Source organism: Hyla sarda, chromosome 1, assembly GCF_029499605.1.
Source record: "Hyla sarda isolate aHylSar1 chromosome 1, aHylSar1.hap1, whole genome shotgun sequence".
Classification (NCBI taxonomy): domain Eukaryota; kingdom Metazoa; phylum Chordata; class Amphibia; order Anura; family Hylidae; genus Hyla; species Hyla sarda.
The window spans coordinates 121,626,661-121,643,636 of record NC_079189.1 but is presented as its reverse complement, the minus strand read 5'-3'; the positions used below and the strand labels follow the sequence as shown (position 1 = coordinate 121,643,636).

Here is a 16,976-nt window from a genome sequence, read left to right as displayed (position 1 = left end):
TAGAGTGATTCCCAACCAGGGTGCCTCCAGCTGTTGCAAAACTACAAATCCCAGCATGCCCGAACAGCCTTCGGCTGTTCGGGCATGCTGGGAGTTGTAATTTTGCAACAGCTGGAGGCACCCTGGTTGGGAATCACTAGAGTAGTAGATGCATGGAAGAAATGTCCAGCAGATGTTGCTTGGACAATCCATTGTAGACCTGCCTGGTATAAAAATGTTTCCACCCTAACATGGACATAATGTGAGGGCAGATTAGATGGACCATGACAATGATGTAATGAAGGGGGTGACAGGAAAGGTGTGTCAGAAAGGCCGCCAGTCCTGGAGGTGTCAGTCACCACACCTCAGGAGGACGGCAGGAAAGTTTGATGTCTGGCAGAGGCGGGGTGAGGCAGGGGGCAGCAGCGGGACAGGAGGAAGGAGCCAGGGACAGTGCACGGGGAGGAGGAGAATAGAGCCCACACTGCTGAGGAGACGAGGCTCACACCTGTGTGTATGAGAAGTGTGCAGCCTGCCAGGGATGTGCAGCCTCATCCCATTCTAGGATCCAGCCTGCTGTGTGAGGACAGCCGCGCCGTGTGTACCATGCCATAAGAAGTCCGTGTACACAGCACACCCCTCACACTTTCTCCCAGCCAGTGACTACACGGTGACTGCTGCTCTCCCTCTGCTATAGGAGCACAACCATGAGGCTGAAGCCCGGCTTCCTCCTCCGCAGCCTGCTGGTACTGGCCACTTTCCTGGCTCTGCTCATCCTCTGGTCCTCCGTCTCCTCCGGCCGGACGGAGCCCCCGCACTCGCAGCTGCCCCGGGTGAGTAGCGGCATATGTATAGGGGGGTGGGGGCTGTTTCTGTGGCTCGTACATGACTAGTTGCCGTCCTTCCTTCCCCCCCCGACCTCCATTACCACAGGGGCCTGCTACATTGTCAGGCCAGGATTATTTCATAGCACAGCTCGCCTTCACTGGGGGGCGGCGGATGGCGCAGCACTGTACCCGGGGCGGCGGAGCGCGGCTCTACGTGCTCTATGTCCGGGGAGGGAGGCGCGTCGAGTTGGTTGCCCCGTGGGGTTCTGGGTAGTTGGTGCCCCGCAACGGACAACCTGTCACATCTCCCAGAGGGGGAGGCGTACCATGTCCTCCCTGTCTCACCACACGGCTATGTGCCGCTCTCACAAACGGATACAACCGAACCGAAATTCCGCTGGGAGATCGCTCCGCCCATAGACCTCTAGGCAACACTGTAACCTGAAATCTGGTATTCATCCGCCATAACATTAGTGCTCCCGTTATCATCCATGTGGCCGGTATTATCGGTCGGGGCCGGTGTGTACCGTGATACTGGAGTTCAAGAATTGTGCCAAGTTGCTGTTTAAGTTCCGCTCATTGCACCGTGTGCGTTTTGGTGTCAATGAGGCTTCTTAAAGGGGCTTGTGTGCTGTTATTTCTCTAACATTGATGTCACATATGTCGTCATTTCTGTACATGGAATTGTCTATAGACAATGTTCTCAAGCTGGGAACACACTGTTTATGGTTCCTATCACAGGTATCCACAATTCTAATGTGGCAGGCAGGTGCCATTACAATGGTCCGAACGGTGTCCGTTCTCTTGTGGTTTACGCTATTTTAACGGGACTAAGGCTAGGTTCATACTGCGTTTTAGCAGTCAGAAGGATCTGATGGCAACCCGGTAAGATTTTGATGACAACTTATAATGTAAGGCTGGGTTCACACCACATTTTTGCAATACAGTTCCTGTATCAGGTTTTTGATAATTAAAAAAAAAAAAAAAACGCATTCCTCAAAACCTGACTGGACTTTATCAAAAAGTGTACAAATTTTATTCCGTATACGGTTTGAAAAATTATGTCTGTTTGCATCAGTTTTTTTTAAGGAAATTTTTTTCCAAATTAAGACTTTATTTGCAAAATAAAACAAACACATGCACAGAAAAAAAGTGTAGGTCTGTGCTAAAACAGTAAGGCAATGGCATAAATAACATTTCCAGACAAATAGTGGTAGACAAAATGTATGAGCTCATATGGAAAGCCAGGTCGAACAATCCACAGTAGCGTGATGAGAGTGAGTAGGTATGGACAATAGGGGTCAACAACCAACAAAGTCCCAGTAAGTTCACCTGGCAGTGCTGTCTTGGAGTAAAGATGGTGCCTGCGCATGCCTGTATTCTATCAGAGTATGACATAGCGGGAAGGGAAGGGTATCCATAATGGGAATAACTGCACAATCATCAGTTGACACTGACATTAGGTACCTTCTGCTGACTAGTGACAAAGAAAGGAAATTTTTTTTTTATACGTTTTTAACTTTTCACTCCATTATGAATAAAGTTTCACTTGTTTAGTTGAAATTCCAAGAAAAAAAAACCTGCAAAGTCAAAAACCATATGGTGAAAACTGGATGGGTACGGTTTTGGGTACGGTTAAAAAACTGACAAAACCGTATAGGGTGCAAAACAGACACAACCTGATGCATATTTTGGCATACGGTTTTCAGTGGAGAGTCACTGCATACGTTTCCGTACGGTTTTCACATTGAAAACGTATACTGGAACTGTATTGCAAAAACGTGGTGTGAACCCAGCCTAACAGAGAGCAGTGGGTGGCTTGAATGGCTCCATTCGGGACGTATGTGCCATTTCAGGCAAACTTAAAGGGTTACTTCACTCCCCAGCGTCCGGAACATTGAGTTCCTGAACGTTGGGGAGCAGAGTAACCCTTTAAAAGCATAGTCTGCTTAAAATAGCTTAGGCTTTGACACTACCGTCATGTTCCTGCATTTTGACACACGTTATTCAGCAATAACGGGTCATGAAAAAATAGATGAAATAACTGAACACAACCGATAACAGATGACCAATGTCCATTATTTGAAGGCCATTCTGTCAAAATAGCAGACGTGCTATCCGTTATCACCCGTTATTTCATCCGTCATGCACTGTTATAGTCTATTTTATTTTTTACATTTAGAATTTGGGGGGCTACACACTATATTTTGCTCCAGTGAAGTAGGAAATAAACAGGGCAACTCACCACATGGGTCTTCTTCAATCTTCTTTATTCAACAAAGTAGAAAATACATACAGTGCAGGATCAGGGTGGATGGTGCAGACGGGGGGATGGTGATCGGGGCTACGGTGCCGTTTCGCGGTGTACGCTTCAACTGTCTGGTTTTGCTAAATAAATTGTGCTTTATTTAATAGAAAAAATTAACTGATATCTGAGCAGGGCCCTTGCTACAGATACAGTACATATGCCAATAAAATAGTGGTTGAAAAAATGTAGCGATAAAGTATGATAAAAAAAAATTATAATAATATAAAATAAACAATGAAATGAAATATGGCAATTCAATCTGTGCAATCTCAAGTGTCCAATGCAATGCGCAATTAAATACTGTATTAAGGTTGGTAGTAATATTTGAAAGTCTTATGTCCATAAGTTGGAATAAGCAACAAAGAATGTGGACGTTCACACAGGTTGGCCCGACTGGTCCGACTAGTGAAGCGTTCACACAGGTTGGCACGGGTTTCACCTGGGCCTATTGGTTTATGTCCCCTGTGATCCAGACGAGTAGTGCAGTAAGACGTTGCGAGAGGGTATCGCTAGGACTTGCCGTTTCAAAGAGAAGCTGCAGAGAGGTGCCGACTCCCTTGCCTGCCGGATGGCGCGGACATGTCTGTGTACTGTATCTGTAGCAAATTATTTCATGCAACATTATTTGCCTCGTCATAGATAGCGGACATTACATATAACTGGCTATAACTGATGATGAAGGATGGTCAAAAAATCCCATTGAAATGATGGAAGATCATGATGGGAGATTTTGCAGGAACATGACTATAGAGTGAAAGGGGCCTTACACTTCCAGAACGCAGCCCATCAAAATAAATACCTGACAGACAAAAAGCAGTATGAACATAGCCTTAATAGCGCCACAGAACACGCTGTTTTGTCCCATTAAAGTAATGCATACTAATGGTGAGCTGTCCAAACGTAGTTGATAGGTGATCTCTGCTGTATATACATCGGCATTCTACCAAGAACAGATTGCTGAGGTATACCTGTGACCGGAATATTAAATGTAGTGTATTCCTAGCCTTAGTAACAATATTAGGCTTAGTTCACATTTTGCCTCTTGCCTTACATTGGGCTATATGTCAGCAACCTGTCAAAAAGGGATGATTGTGCATACCACAATGTGTTGCTGGAAGGCCTATTGACTTTAACACATTAAACATTTTAACAATTTAACAACAGTCCAATAGAATTTGATGTATTTTCTGAATGTATCTGCAAAGGGGCACAAAAGCTTAGTAGACCATGCAGTATATACTGTATTTAGGAGATGGGCCAAACATAGACAGACACTATTAGACTGACCATTACAGTCAATGGGCCTGCTGATAACACACCCTGGTATACAAGGGTACGGTGTCCATATTAGGACATCATCAGGCCTCAGCCAAATAGCCATCATTCCTCCTCCCTCATCCTCAACATCTGTCCTCCATCAGAGTAATCTCGCCTCCTCCGTCATACATCAGCCAAATCTTTCTCCTCCTTCAGACATAAACAAAATCCTCCCACATTACACCCTCAAACCGCAGACAAACCTCCATCACACCTCAGACAAACCTCCGTCATGCCTCAGACGTCAGCCAAGCAGCTGTTAGTTTTCCTCGATTTGTAGAAAACAGAGCGCATGCGCAGCACTCCGCTGACAGCATAGGGCTAACATAGGCAGCTTTAGGAGCGTAGCGCTAAGAAAGCCCTGCGCATAAAAGCGCATGCGCTGCTTTCCTCTGCTACGCAGTTAGCGTAGGGAAGCTAGCGTATGTTAGAGTAGTCTGTAGAAAACTGCGTGCATGCATACATACTTAGAGTAGGTAGCAGGCAGGTAGAGAGGGAAAGATAGTGTAGCTATCTTAGATTGTAAGGTAGTTAGCGTAGCTTAGATTTTATAGTGAAAGAAGGTAGGTTATAGGTTTTAAAGTAAAGATACTACAACTCCCAGCCTGCCCAGGCATGCTGGAAGTTGTAGTTTTGCATGTTTTACAGTACCAAAACTCCCAGCATGCCCAGACAGCTAATGACTGTCCAGGCAGGATGAGAGTTGTAGTTTTACCCAGGTATAGAGTAGTTAGCGTAGTTTTAGTGCAGTTTTAGCATATTTAGCATAGTGTAGTCTTAGCACAGTTTTACACAGGTGTAGTGTAGCCACTTAATTTTACAGGCAGATAAAGCGTAGTTTAGAGTTTGTAGCGTCGGGTGTACCTTAGCTTTGTCATACAGTGAAGGGGCTACAACTCCCAGCATGTCTGGACAGCCAAAGGCTGTCTAGGCAGGATGGGAGTTGTACTTTTTCAAGAGTAGCAGAGGCAATTGCACTCTGCTACGCTAATGTAGTAGAGGTCATTGTGCTCTGCTACATTAAAGTATCAGAGGCCATTGTGCTCTGCTATGTTAACGTAGCAGAGGCGAGCACGTCCTTGTATGTTAAAGTAGCAGAGGCAGTTGCGCTCTACTATGTTAATGTAGCAGACTCTGATGGAGGAATGATGACTATTTGGCTGACGCCTGATGATGTCCTAATATGGACACCGTACAAGGGCCCCCGGTTCTTGTGATTGTGGGACCCCAAACAGATGTTGTATATCCTGTGGATAAGATATGATTTGTAATCTTGGAAACAAGATAGAGCAGATCAATAATTCAGATAGTCATTAAATACAACAAGTAGTAAATCACTGTCAATGTTGAGAACATGCGTTTCTACAGGATCCTGTACAGCACACACAGTGTACCAAGAAATACCATATTTATCGGCGTATAACACGCACTGGTGTATAACACGCACCCCCATTTTAATAGAGAAATGTAAGTAAATAAAAAATACATATAAGATAAATGACAGACTAAATGCCATATCATCCCTCTAACTTTGATTTTGCCTGAACTTCAGTTTGGTCCCCCCTTCCAGTGCCACATCATTCCTCCCCTTTTATCAGCCCCTGTGCCACATTTACACCCATCTCTCCCCCCCTTACCCTCTCATCATTCCCCCACTGTCTCATCACGCCCCCCTGCTCCTCATGCTATTCCCCCCCCCCCGTTTTTGATATATATATATATATATATATATATATATATATATATATATATATACAGTATATATTTTTTCCCCATCTTCCCTACCTAGCCGCGCTCGGCAGGCCAGGTCCGGTGTGGGGTCTTGCGGGCTGCGGTCAGGGACGTCACTCATTCAATGGTGCTGCCGCTGTGACTATTCTAATGGCTGCGGTTGCTGCGACCACACTGACCAGCGGCGGCTGCAGCGAATGATGAGTGACGTCCCAGACGCTGTGCAGCCGGCAGAGGACGTCACTCATCCTGCTTCTCTGACCGCAGCCGGCAAGACCCGACACCGGACCTGGCCTGCCGAGCGCGGCTAGGTAAGGAAGATAAAAAAATAAATAAAAAAAATAAAAAACAATAAAAAGCAGGGGGGGGGGGAGGGAAGGAAAAAACAAAAACAAAGCGGGAGCCGCGCGCTGGTCACTGATTTAAAGTGGCCGCAGCCAGGCTGCTAATCCTTAACAAGCAGACGCTGCTGCGGCCACTTTAAATCAGTGACAAAAAGATTTATCGGCGTATAACACGCAGACTTTTTGCCTTGAATTTAAGTTTTAAAAGTGCGTGTTATACGCCGATAAATACGGATGGCTGCCCTCACCTGGTGTTCAAAGTAACCGCTCCTCTTGGCACAGGTAAAGAGCAGTTCAGAACCTGTCTACAGTACAGTGTGGTACCACAACTGATATTGTTGCCCATAGCAACCAATCCCAGCACATTGTATGTATATGTGTGTGTGTGTGTGTGTATGTGTATATATATATATATATATATATATATATATATATATATAATTTATTTTTCTTTATGGCCCTGGTAAAATGAAATCTGTGCTCTGATTGGCTACTGTAGACAACAAATCAGTTTTCCTTTCGATTGTTTTGCTAGATGAGGCCCACTGTAATGTTGAATGTGGTTGTAATCTACATTGACCCAGAAAAGACTATTCTATGCTGAAAATATTGTCAATTGAGGGACCACTGTAAATGAAAAGTAATAAGATTAGGAGCGAGTGCACCTTTTGGGCTTCTGCTTGTTTCCCCCTGACACCAGCCCTGGAGATACATTAGCCACATGCCCTTTGTCTGGTCATATGACATGTCATAGCTGCACCGCCCATCCCAACAATGCAGGGTCTTCATTCTTCTGTAGAGTTGTTCAGCAGTTTGTTACTGAAGTCTCTGACACACCATTCTAGGCAGAGTGCCATTGATTTGAATGGTCCTTTGTTTAGACTATTTTGTCAGAGATTTCCAGTGACAGAAATCTCCTAGTGGTACCAAAGGGGTTTGGAAGCTCTATAGTCTTGGAACTAGATAAAGGTCTTTGCTCCTGGTCTCCCCTGATCTGTTCTGACTCGTCTCTCCATAACATGCCAGCAAATCACTCTCTGGTTCATTTTCACTTTCTATAGAGTCAGTTCCCAATTACGAGTTCATCTGGAGGTGCAGTTATGTCTCCTTCTGTCTCGAGTTCTCTGTACATTTTTGCATTGTTTCAATATAATAGTTTCTATACTCATATATACAATTCCAATTGGGCTTAGAATTGTGCTATCAGTGGATTAAAAGCTCTGTAATAACAAGGCTACTGTATCCCTCTTCATATAACAGTGCTACATATTAGTTTGTCTTGTGTATAGTGCTTATTAACTTTGGTTGGCCACTTTCATTTAATCCTTTTTTCTAAAAATGTCTTCTCGCTAAAAGTTAATTTTTTCTGATCTAGGTGAAAGCTTTCAGTTGTTGTGGTAATTACTATTTATAACTAGACAGAATGATGGTTTCCATTGTGGGGGAATCATCTGACCTTTCTAAATAAAAGTTATTATTACTGTTATCTTGTTGTAAACAGTGGCGGGAGACAACAGTCCATTGTTAAGAACAGGAGAGTTTGATAAAATAAGTTCTTGTTCACACCAGAATTAGGTATTTTCACTGCTCTTCCCTCTCATAGGAGCAGAAGAATGAAAAGTCCACTGGTGCCAGTTCCATTATATGACGTAAACATGCAATGCTCAGTAGCCCATGTTGACTGTATCGGAGTCCGTTGTGGTTCTGGCATAATGAAATAGCACTGCTTGCCACGCTTTTTTGTCTGAATTTCTTGCTGGAAAATGTATCAGAGTTTCTATTTCAAACCTAAGCAAAATGTACCTATTTTTGTAAAACATCTCTGCATCTAAATCACAATAGTGTTCCCCAAGAGTTAGCAACTTTTTTTTTACACCTGTTTTTTGACCAAATCATTGATATTTCCTCCCCAATAATTGTAAGTCCTCAATTAAACCAGCATTAAGCATACAATGAAATTTGTCATCAATGATTTGCCACGTTAAGCATGTATGCTTTGTTTTTTACTATTTTGCTTTGACGGTGTCCCTGACTTTCCAGTTTTAGTTCCGTTTCAGTTTAGTCTGGCATGTCATGTTTTCTGAAATAAACATTTAGTAATCACTTCTTCAGTTCCTGCTGATCTAGCACAGATGCTCTAGAAGTTCCTCTGCAGTTTTGGCAGTCAGCGATGATGTTTCATACGGACATGTGACTGCTGCAGCCCATGTACTAGCAGTAAGTATGGCACATGACCACTTAGGCTAGTGATTGGCTGTAGTGGTCACATGGCATGCCAACACACAACCCTATTACTTTTATGTACAGCTTGAGACCCGGATATTTCTTGTGAAAAAGAAGAGTGGGCCAGATGACTGAAAAGTAGGAAGCCTAAGGGTGTGTTCACACTGAGGAATTGGGGCGGAAATCGAGCAGAAATTTTCTCCCTCAAAATATTGATACTTTTCCACAAGAACTCACAGAGATTTCGTGTGAAACTTCATGCGGAATTGGCGCGGAATTGCAGGTTTCATGCGGAGGAGGAGTATCAAGTATTTCTATTCATAAAAAAAAAAAATATATATTTCATGCGGATTCCGCTGGGAAATGCTTCTGACTCAAAAAAAAAAAAAAAATAACATTGATCTCTATGGGAGAACGACGCTGATTCCGCCTGAAAGAAAGAACATGTTCTTTCTTCAAGCGGAACAAACTTCCTCGTCAGAATTCTGCTTGAGGAAATTCCTCAGTGTGAACTGAGGGGCAGAAATTCTGCACAGTTCTATGGGGATTTTCACTGCTGAATGAATTGGAGAGGAAAAAGCGAGCAGAATTACTCGTGGAAATTCCTCTCCAATTCCTCAGTGTGAACATACCCTAATGGTTGTGGGGATGTGCCCCAAATGAAGAGCTAATACTAGGATAGGAGCCTGGTAATGTGTTTTCATTGCGGGCAGCACATTTCTAGGCATATTGGTTACCTGGCTCTGGGATTTGTCCCCCCAGACAAAAGTAATCACTAGATATAATTTATCTTTGGTGTTGGCAAAATTGACGTGTCTGCACCAAGATTATGTAGTCTCTGTTCGCTTGTTTTATTTGCTAGGAATGTATTTGTTACAGGAAAATTGGAGCTGGCTGTTCTATTCAAAGTTAATGTCTTATTAAAAGCTATTGTCCTTGGTGCTATGGTGACGTGGTTTGATCTATTGATAGCCACATTTGACAGTTCCAAGAGGCGTTGTACAGGTTAGACTACGTATTTAAAAAGGATTTGTCCACGATGTGACCATCCCAAAATCTGCAATTATGCAAAGGTTTTTTTTGGTTTTTTTTTGACACGTTGATCTGGGACATCTTGTAGAACAGGTTTGACGACCATGAAAGAAAGGGTTTGTCTACAGCTATGCTATCAATTTTGCCTACCTAACAAGGCTGCTTCTGATCGGATCTGGCTAGACACAGGTCACCTGCTTAATAGCTGATTAAACGTTGGGTAAAATCCTCATTAAAAGGGTATTCCATATATATATATATATATATATATATATATATATGTATATATATATATATTTTTTTTTAGTACTTTTAGGCTATGTGCCCCTGATGCCAAGTTATGTATGTTGTGGTCCCATACATTGCCAATGTGACACTGCAGCCCTTACGTGTAGTATGTAAAGGAAAAGACTGCTGAGATCAGTTGGCTGCAGCGCTGTATGAACAATGTATGAAATGACACTGCAGCATTTCTAGCAGGGGACACCAGAGCTTAATAGCACTTAAACATAATGGCAGTAAATTTAGGGTTGCATATATATTATTTTTATTATAATTATTATTATTATTTTTTTGTGGTGGTCCCAGCCTGTGGGAAAACCCCATTAATGAATACACCCAATGGCTGCACAATTGTAAATAGTCACACAAAATCAGTTTGCAAGCTGCACCGATATTACAATTTTTGGATATGTCACAGCTGCCTAGAAGACTCTTCCTGTTGCCTTATTTTATACAAGATATACGAGATACAATTTCTATAACCCACGTTGTCTGAATACAGTCAGGACAATCTCATAAATAGGCATACGTTACTAGGAAGGGTAAACTTTTAATGTATGCAGAGACTGTCTTCTGGCTTCTCGAGTGTTCACCCTTGCTTGTTTAATTAAACACACCATTACTCCTTGACAAAAGCTTTGCTGTACTTGCAGAAGACAACGCAGGTTTAAAAAATGTATGTAGGGTTAAAATGGATGTGCAACCATTTCTCCATTCTAAAGTGACAGAGACGGAAATTAATTGATATTGTAGGCAATTCAGCTTCGTACTAGCCACTCCGGTAATAACATTACTGTACACAGCAGTGGGCAATTTCTAGTACATATTCTGCTGGCTGTGGTTTGCTGGCAGGTTATATAAGTATATCTGTCATTTGAAGAAACATTTTATATAATGTAGATAATATTTTTATAAAATAAATGTGTATATTTTTGGTTAAAAAAAAATGCTCTATTGCCTGTGTGTCTCCTCTGAGACAAAATACAGTAAGTGTGGGTGGGAGAAGCAGGGCTCTGTGCAGGCTTCTGAATCATCCTGCTCTGTGAGCCGTCACTCCCCCTCCCATAGACTTGCATTGAAAGGGCGTGGCCTGATGTCACGAGGGGCGTGGCTGGCCCCCGTAGCACACACATAGCGTTCAGAACTAAATGTTCTGAACACTGGCCAGTGGAGTACCCCTTCAAAGCTTCGCGCCCTGCTTGTCCCATCCTCACTTTCTCTATTTTGTCTCTGTATAGAGACACACAGGCAATAGCTGCAGGGACAAGACAGCATTTTTTACCTAAAAATATACACATACTAACGTACTTAACCGCTTGTCGCAGAACGCCGTTTATAAACGGCACTGCGGCACGGCAGGGTTATGAAGCGAGCTCAGGAGCTGAGCTCACATCGTACCCGCACGTCCCGGCTGCTATCAGCAGCCAGGACCCGTGGCTAATGCCAAACATCGCCGTTCAGGCCGATGTCCGGCATTAACTCTTTTTTTAAGTTGATCGCCGTGTTTAAAATGTAAAAAAAAATTCTTCCGCCAGCTCAGTCGGGCTGATTGGGATCACCGCGGTAAAACCCCGGTGTCCCGATCAGCTGAGGACACCCGAGGAGGGTCCCTACCTTCCTCCTTGGCGTCTGATTGTCGCTCGATTGCTCCATGCCTGAGATCCAGGCTGGAGCAATGGAGCACCAATAACACTGATCAATTCTATGCTATGGCCAATGTCCAAAATTGCGTATTTTTGGTCACCTTGTATACCATAAAAAAAATTATAAACCAATCAAAAAGTCCCATCAAAACAAAAATGGTACGGATAAAACCTTCAGATCAGTAGTAAAATAAAATAAAACCTATATCGATTAGGTATCCTTATAGTCGAACCTACGGAATAAAGATGTGGTGTCATTTTTACTGAAAAGTGCAATGCGTAGAATTGAAAGCCCCCAAAAGTTACAAAATGGCGGGTTTTTTTTTCAAATTTTTCCCCACAAATGTTTTTTTCTGGTTTTGCCGTAAATTTTGTGGTGAAATGATTGTCACTGGTGCAAAAAATAAGCCCTCATATGGGTCTGTAGTAGGGATCGACCGATTATCGGTTTGGCCGATATTATCGGCCGATAATCACGATTTTGGACATTATGGGTATCGGCAATTACCTTACCGATAATGCCCCGCCCCCGGCAATAGACGACCATCGCCGCCGCTGCCCCATTGCCTTCCCCCATCCTCTGGCCACATGCCGCTGCCCCATCGCCTCCCCTCATCCTCTGCCCACATGCAGCTGCCCCATTGCCTCCCCCCCATCCTCTGCCCACATACCGCCGCCGCCCCATCGCCTCCCCCATCCCTGGTGTTATTACCTGTTCCCGGGGTCCGCGATCCTTCTGGCTCCTGCGCTGTTGCTGTGCGCTGCGCTGCGTAATGACGAGTGACGTCCCTAACGCAACGTCACCGTCAGTGCGCACAGTGACAGCGCAGGACGCCGATGGAGCCAGAAGTATCGCGGACCCCCGGGAACAGGTAATAACACAGGGGATGGGGGGAGGCGATGGGGTGGCGGCGGTATCTGGGCAGTGGATGGGGGGACATCGGCGGTATGTGGGCAGAGGAGGGGGGGGCGGCGGCGGTAAGTGGGCAGAGGATGGGGGGGCAGCGGCGATATGTGGGCAGAGGATGGGGGGGCGGCGGCGGTATGTGGGCAGAGGATGGGGGGGCGGCGGCAGTATGTGGGCAGAGGATGGGGGGGTTGAAATAGCTGATAATTTATACCGGAATATCGGTATAAGTTATCGGCTGTCGGCCTGAAAAGTGACAGATTATCTGTATGGGCCCTAAAAAATCGATATCGGTCGATCCCTAGTCTGTAGGTGCAAAATTGAAAGCGTTATGATTTTTAGAAGGTGAGGAGGAAAATACGAAAGTGCAAAAACGGAAAATCATGTGGTCCTTAACCTCTTAAGGACCCAGCCATTTTACACCTTAGGACCCGGCCATTTTTTGAACATCTGACCACTAATACATTAATCACTCTGGAATGCTTTTAGTTATCATTCTGATTCCGAGATTTAACATGGTGGTAAAAATTTTTTGTAACTTGCATCCTTTCTTGGTGAAAAATCCCAAAATGTTATGAAAAATTAGAAAATTTAGCATTTTTCTAACTTTGAAGCTCTCTGCTTGGAAGGAAAATGGATATTCAAAATATATATATATATATATATATATATATATATATATATATATATATATATATATTTTTTTTTTTCACATATACAATATGTCTACTTTATGTTTGCATCATAAAATTGACAAGTTTTTACTTTTGGAAGACACCAGAGGGCTTCAAAGTTCAGCAGCAATTTTCCAATTTTTCACAAAATTTCCAAACTCACTATTTTTCAGGGACCAGTTCAGGTTTGAAGTGGATTTGAAGGGTCTTCAACTTAGAAATACTCCACAAATGACCCCATTATAAAAACTGCACCCCCCAAAGTATTCAAAATTATATTCGGTCAGCCTTTTAACCCTTTAGGTGTTTCACAGGAATAGCAGGAAAGTGAAGGAGAAAATTCACAATCTTCATTTTTTACACTCGCATGTTCTTGTAGACCCAATTTTTGAATTTTTACGAGGGGTAAAAGGAGAAAATGTATACTTATATTTGTAGCCCAATTTCTCTCGAGTAAGCACATACCTCCATATGTAAAGTGTTCGGTGGGCGCAGTAGAGGGCTCAGAACCGAAGGAGCGACAAGGGAATTTTGGAGACTACGTTTTTCTGAAATGGTTTTTGGGGGGCATGTTGCATTTAGGAAGCCCCTATGGTGCCTGAACAGCAAAAAAAAAAAAACACGTGCCATACCATTTTGGAAACAAGACCCCTTGAGGAACGTAACAAGGAATTAAGTGAGCCTTAATACCCCACATGTGTTTCACAACTTTTGCATATGTAAAAAAATTAAATTTCACAAAAATGTGTGTTTCCCCCCAAATTTAACAATTTTGCAAGGGTTAATAGCAGAAAATACCCCCCAAAATTTGAAACCCCATCTCTTCTAATATGGAGGTACCCCATAAGTTGACCTGAAGTGCACTACGGGCGAACTTCAATGCTCAGAAGAGAAGGAGTCATATTTGGCTTTTTGAGAGCAAATTTTGCTCGGGGGGCATGTCGCATTTAGGAAGCCCCTTTGGGGCCAGAACAGCAAAAAAAACCACATGGCATACCATTTTGGAAACTAGACCCCTTGAGGAACATAACAAGGGGTACAGTGAGCATTTACCCCCACTGGTGTCTGTCAGATCTTTGGAACAGTGGGCTGTACGAAATTTTTAATTTGCACAGCCCACTGTTCCAAAGATCTGTCAGACACCAGTGGGGTGTAAATTCTCACTGCACCCCTCATTACATTCCGTGAGGGGTGTAGTTTCCGAAATGGGGTCACATGTGAGTTTTTTTTTTTTTTGCGTTTGTCAAAACCGCTGTAACAATCAGCCACCCCTGTGCGAATCACCTCAAATGTACATGGCGCACTCTCCCTTCTGGGCCTTGTTGTGCGCCCCCAGAGCACTTTGCACCCACATATTTTTTCCCTTTTACCTCTTGTCAAAATGAAAAGTATAGGGCAACACCAGCATGTTAGTGTAAACAATTTATTTTTTTACACTAACATGTTGAGGTAGACCCCAACTTCACCTTTTCATAAGGGGTGAAAGGAGAAAAAGCCCCCCAAAATTTGTTAGGCAATTTCTCCCGAGTACGGCGATACCCCATATGTGACCCTAAACTGTTGCCTTGAAATAACAGGGCTCCAAAGTGAGAGCGCCATGCGCATTTGAGGCCTGAATTAGGGATTTGCATAGGGGTGGACATAGGGGTATTCTACGCCAGTGATTCCCAAACAGGGTGCCTCCAGCTGTTGCAAAACTCCCAGCATGCTTGGACAGTCAACGGCTGTCCAGCAATACTGGGAGTTGTTGTTTTGCAACAGCTGGAGGCTCCATTTTGGAAACAGTGGCGTACCAAACGTTTTTCATTTTTAGTGGGGAGGGGGGCTGTGTAGGGGTATGTGTATATGTAGTGTTTTTTACTTTTTATTTTATTTTGTGTTAGTGTAGTGTAGTGTTTTTAGGGTACAGTCACACAGGCGGGGGATTACAGCGAGTTTCCCGCTGCGAGTTTGAGCTGCCGCGCAAAATTTGCTGCATCGCAAACTTGCAGCCTGATACTCACTGTAAGCCCCTGCCCATATGAATGTACCCTGTACATTCACAGGGGGGGGGGACCTCCAGCTGTTGCAAAACTACAACTCCCAGCATGCACAGTCTATCAGTGCATGCTAGTAGTTATAGTTTTGCAACAGCTGGAGGCACACGGGTTGGGAAACACTGAGTTAGGAAACAGACAATGTTTCCCAACCAGTGTGCCTCCAGTTGTTGCAAAACCACTACTCCCAAACATTCTCAGGCATGCTGGAAGTAGTAGTTCGGCAACATCTTTAGAGCCAGATGTTGCCGAACTACAACTCTCAGCATGCTTGGAGTTGTAGTTTTGCAACACCTGGAGGACTACAGTTTGCAGACCACTAACTAATACAGTGGTTCCCAATCTGTGCCCTTCCAGATGTTGCAAAACTACAACTCCCAGTATGCCCTTACTGTCCAGGCATGCTGGGAGTTGTAGTTCTGCAACATATGAAGGGCCAGATGTTACAGAACTACAACTCCCAGCATGCCTGGACAGTAAGGGCATGCTGAGGATGTGTAGTTTTGCAACATCTGGAAGGGCACAGTGGTCCCAAAACTGTGGACCTCCAGATGTTGCAAAACTGTAACTCCCAGCATGCCCAGACGCCAAGGGCTGGCTGGGAATGCTGGGAGTTGTAGTATACAGGGTCCCAATACAGCAATGCATGTCGCTTTACGGCGACGTGCATTGCTGTAAAGGGCCCGACCGCGGCTGACGATCCACTCACCTGTCGCCGCCGCCGTCTTAATCACCGGGATCCGGGTCTTCAGGGACGAGGTAAGTACCGGGGCGGTCCCCAGCACTCCCCCGTCCCCCGCCGCGTCCTTCGCCCCCCCTGCGATTGGTCGGTCAACTAACCGAAGAATCGCAGGGGATCGGAGGAGGTGGCAGGCTTTCCACCTCGCTCCTATACTTTAGCATGGTCCTGGCTGTCTGTGACAGCCGTGATCATGCTAAATTACCGGGCGGTCGGGTCCCAGAGACCCGATCAGCCCGGTATCGCCACAGATCGCGATTTGCGGCGATCGCCGACATGGGGGGCCTACATGGCCCCCCTCGGCGTTTGCCCTGGATGCCTGCTGAAGCATTTCAGCAGGCATCCGGTTCTGATCTCTGCCCGGCGCGTGGCAGAGACCGGAAAATGCCAGGGCGTATGGATATGCCCTGGGTCCTTAAGAGGTTAAAGGGTTAATAAACATACTTATTAGAGATCGACCGATATCGATTTTTTTAGGGCCGATACCGATAATCTGTCACCTTTCAGGCCGATAGCGGATAACTTATACCGATATTCCGGTATAAGTTATCGGCTATTTCAACCACCCCGGCGAAGCAGAAGCCGTTGCAGATCAATGATTTAAAGCGGGCACTTTAAATTAATGAACTGCAGCGGCTTTTGCTGTGCCAGAGACCGCCGCTGCCCGCTTCTCTCCCCCTGCCTGTTCTGAGTCTAACCACCACAGTTGCCCCATCGCCTCCCCCACCCCCCATCCTCTGCCCATGCCCACATACCGCTGCCCCATCGCCTCCCCCATCCCTGGTGTTATTACCTGTTCCCGGGGGTTCGCGATATTTCTGGCTCCGTCGGCGTCCTGTGCTGTCACTGTGCGCACTGAAAGGGGACGTTGTGTTGGGGACGTCACTCGTCATTGCGCAGCGCACAGCAACAGCGCAGGAGCCAGAAGGATCGC

At 44.7% G+C, this 16,976-nt stretch overlaps 1 protein-coding gene across 8 annotated transcripts in view; it reads left to right on the top strand.

Annotated features, from left to right (window-relative positions):
• Positions 1–206: 206 nt before the first annotated feature.
• GALNT7 (polypeptide N-acetylgalactosaminyltransferase 7) overlaps positions 207–16,976 on the top strand; it is a 199,236-nt gene continuing 182,466 nt past the window's right edge. For 3 of the 8 annotated variants that reach the window (XR_008889368.1, XM_056560814.1, XM_056560792.1), the window contains exon 1: positions 210–812. Coding sequence is in view for 4 of the 8 variants with exons in the window: in XM_056560814.1 (XP_056416789.1) it covers positions 687–812 (126 nt within the window). In the remaining 4 variants the exon portion in view is untranslated. Of the gene's footprint in view, positions 813–861; positions 1,395–1,665; positions 1,692–8,638; positions 8,724–16,976 lie in introns of those variants that run through there. The other 5 variants (XM_056560811.1, XM_056560797.1, XM_056560824.1 and 2 more) reach the window with 5 other exon arrangements.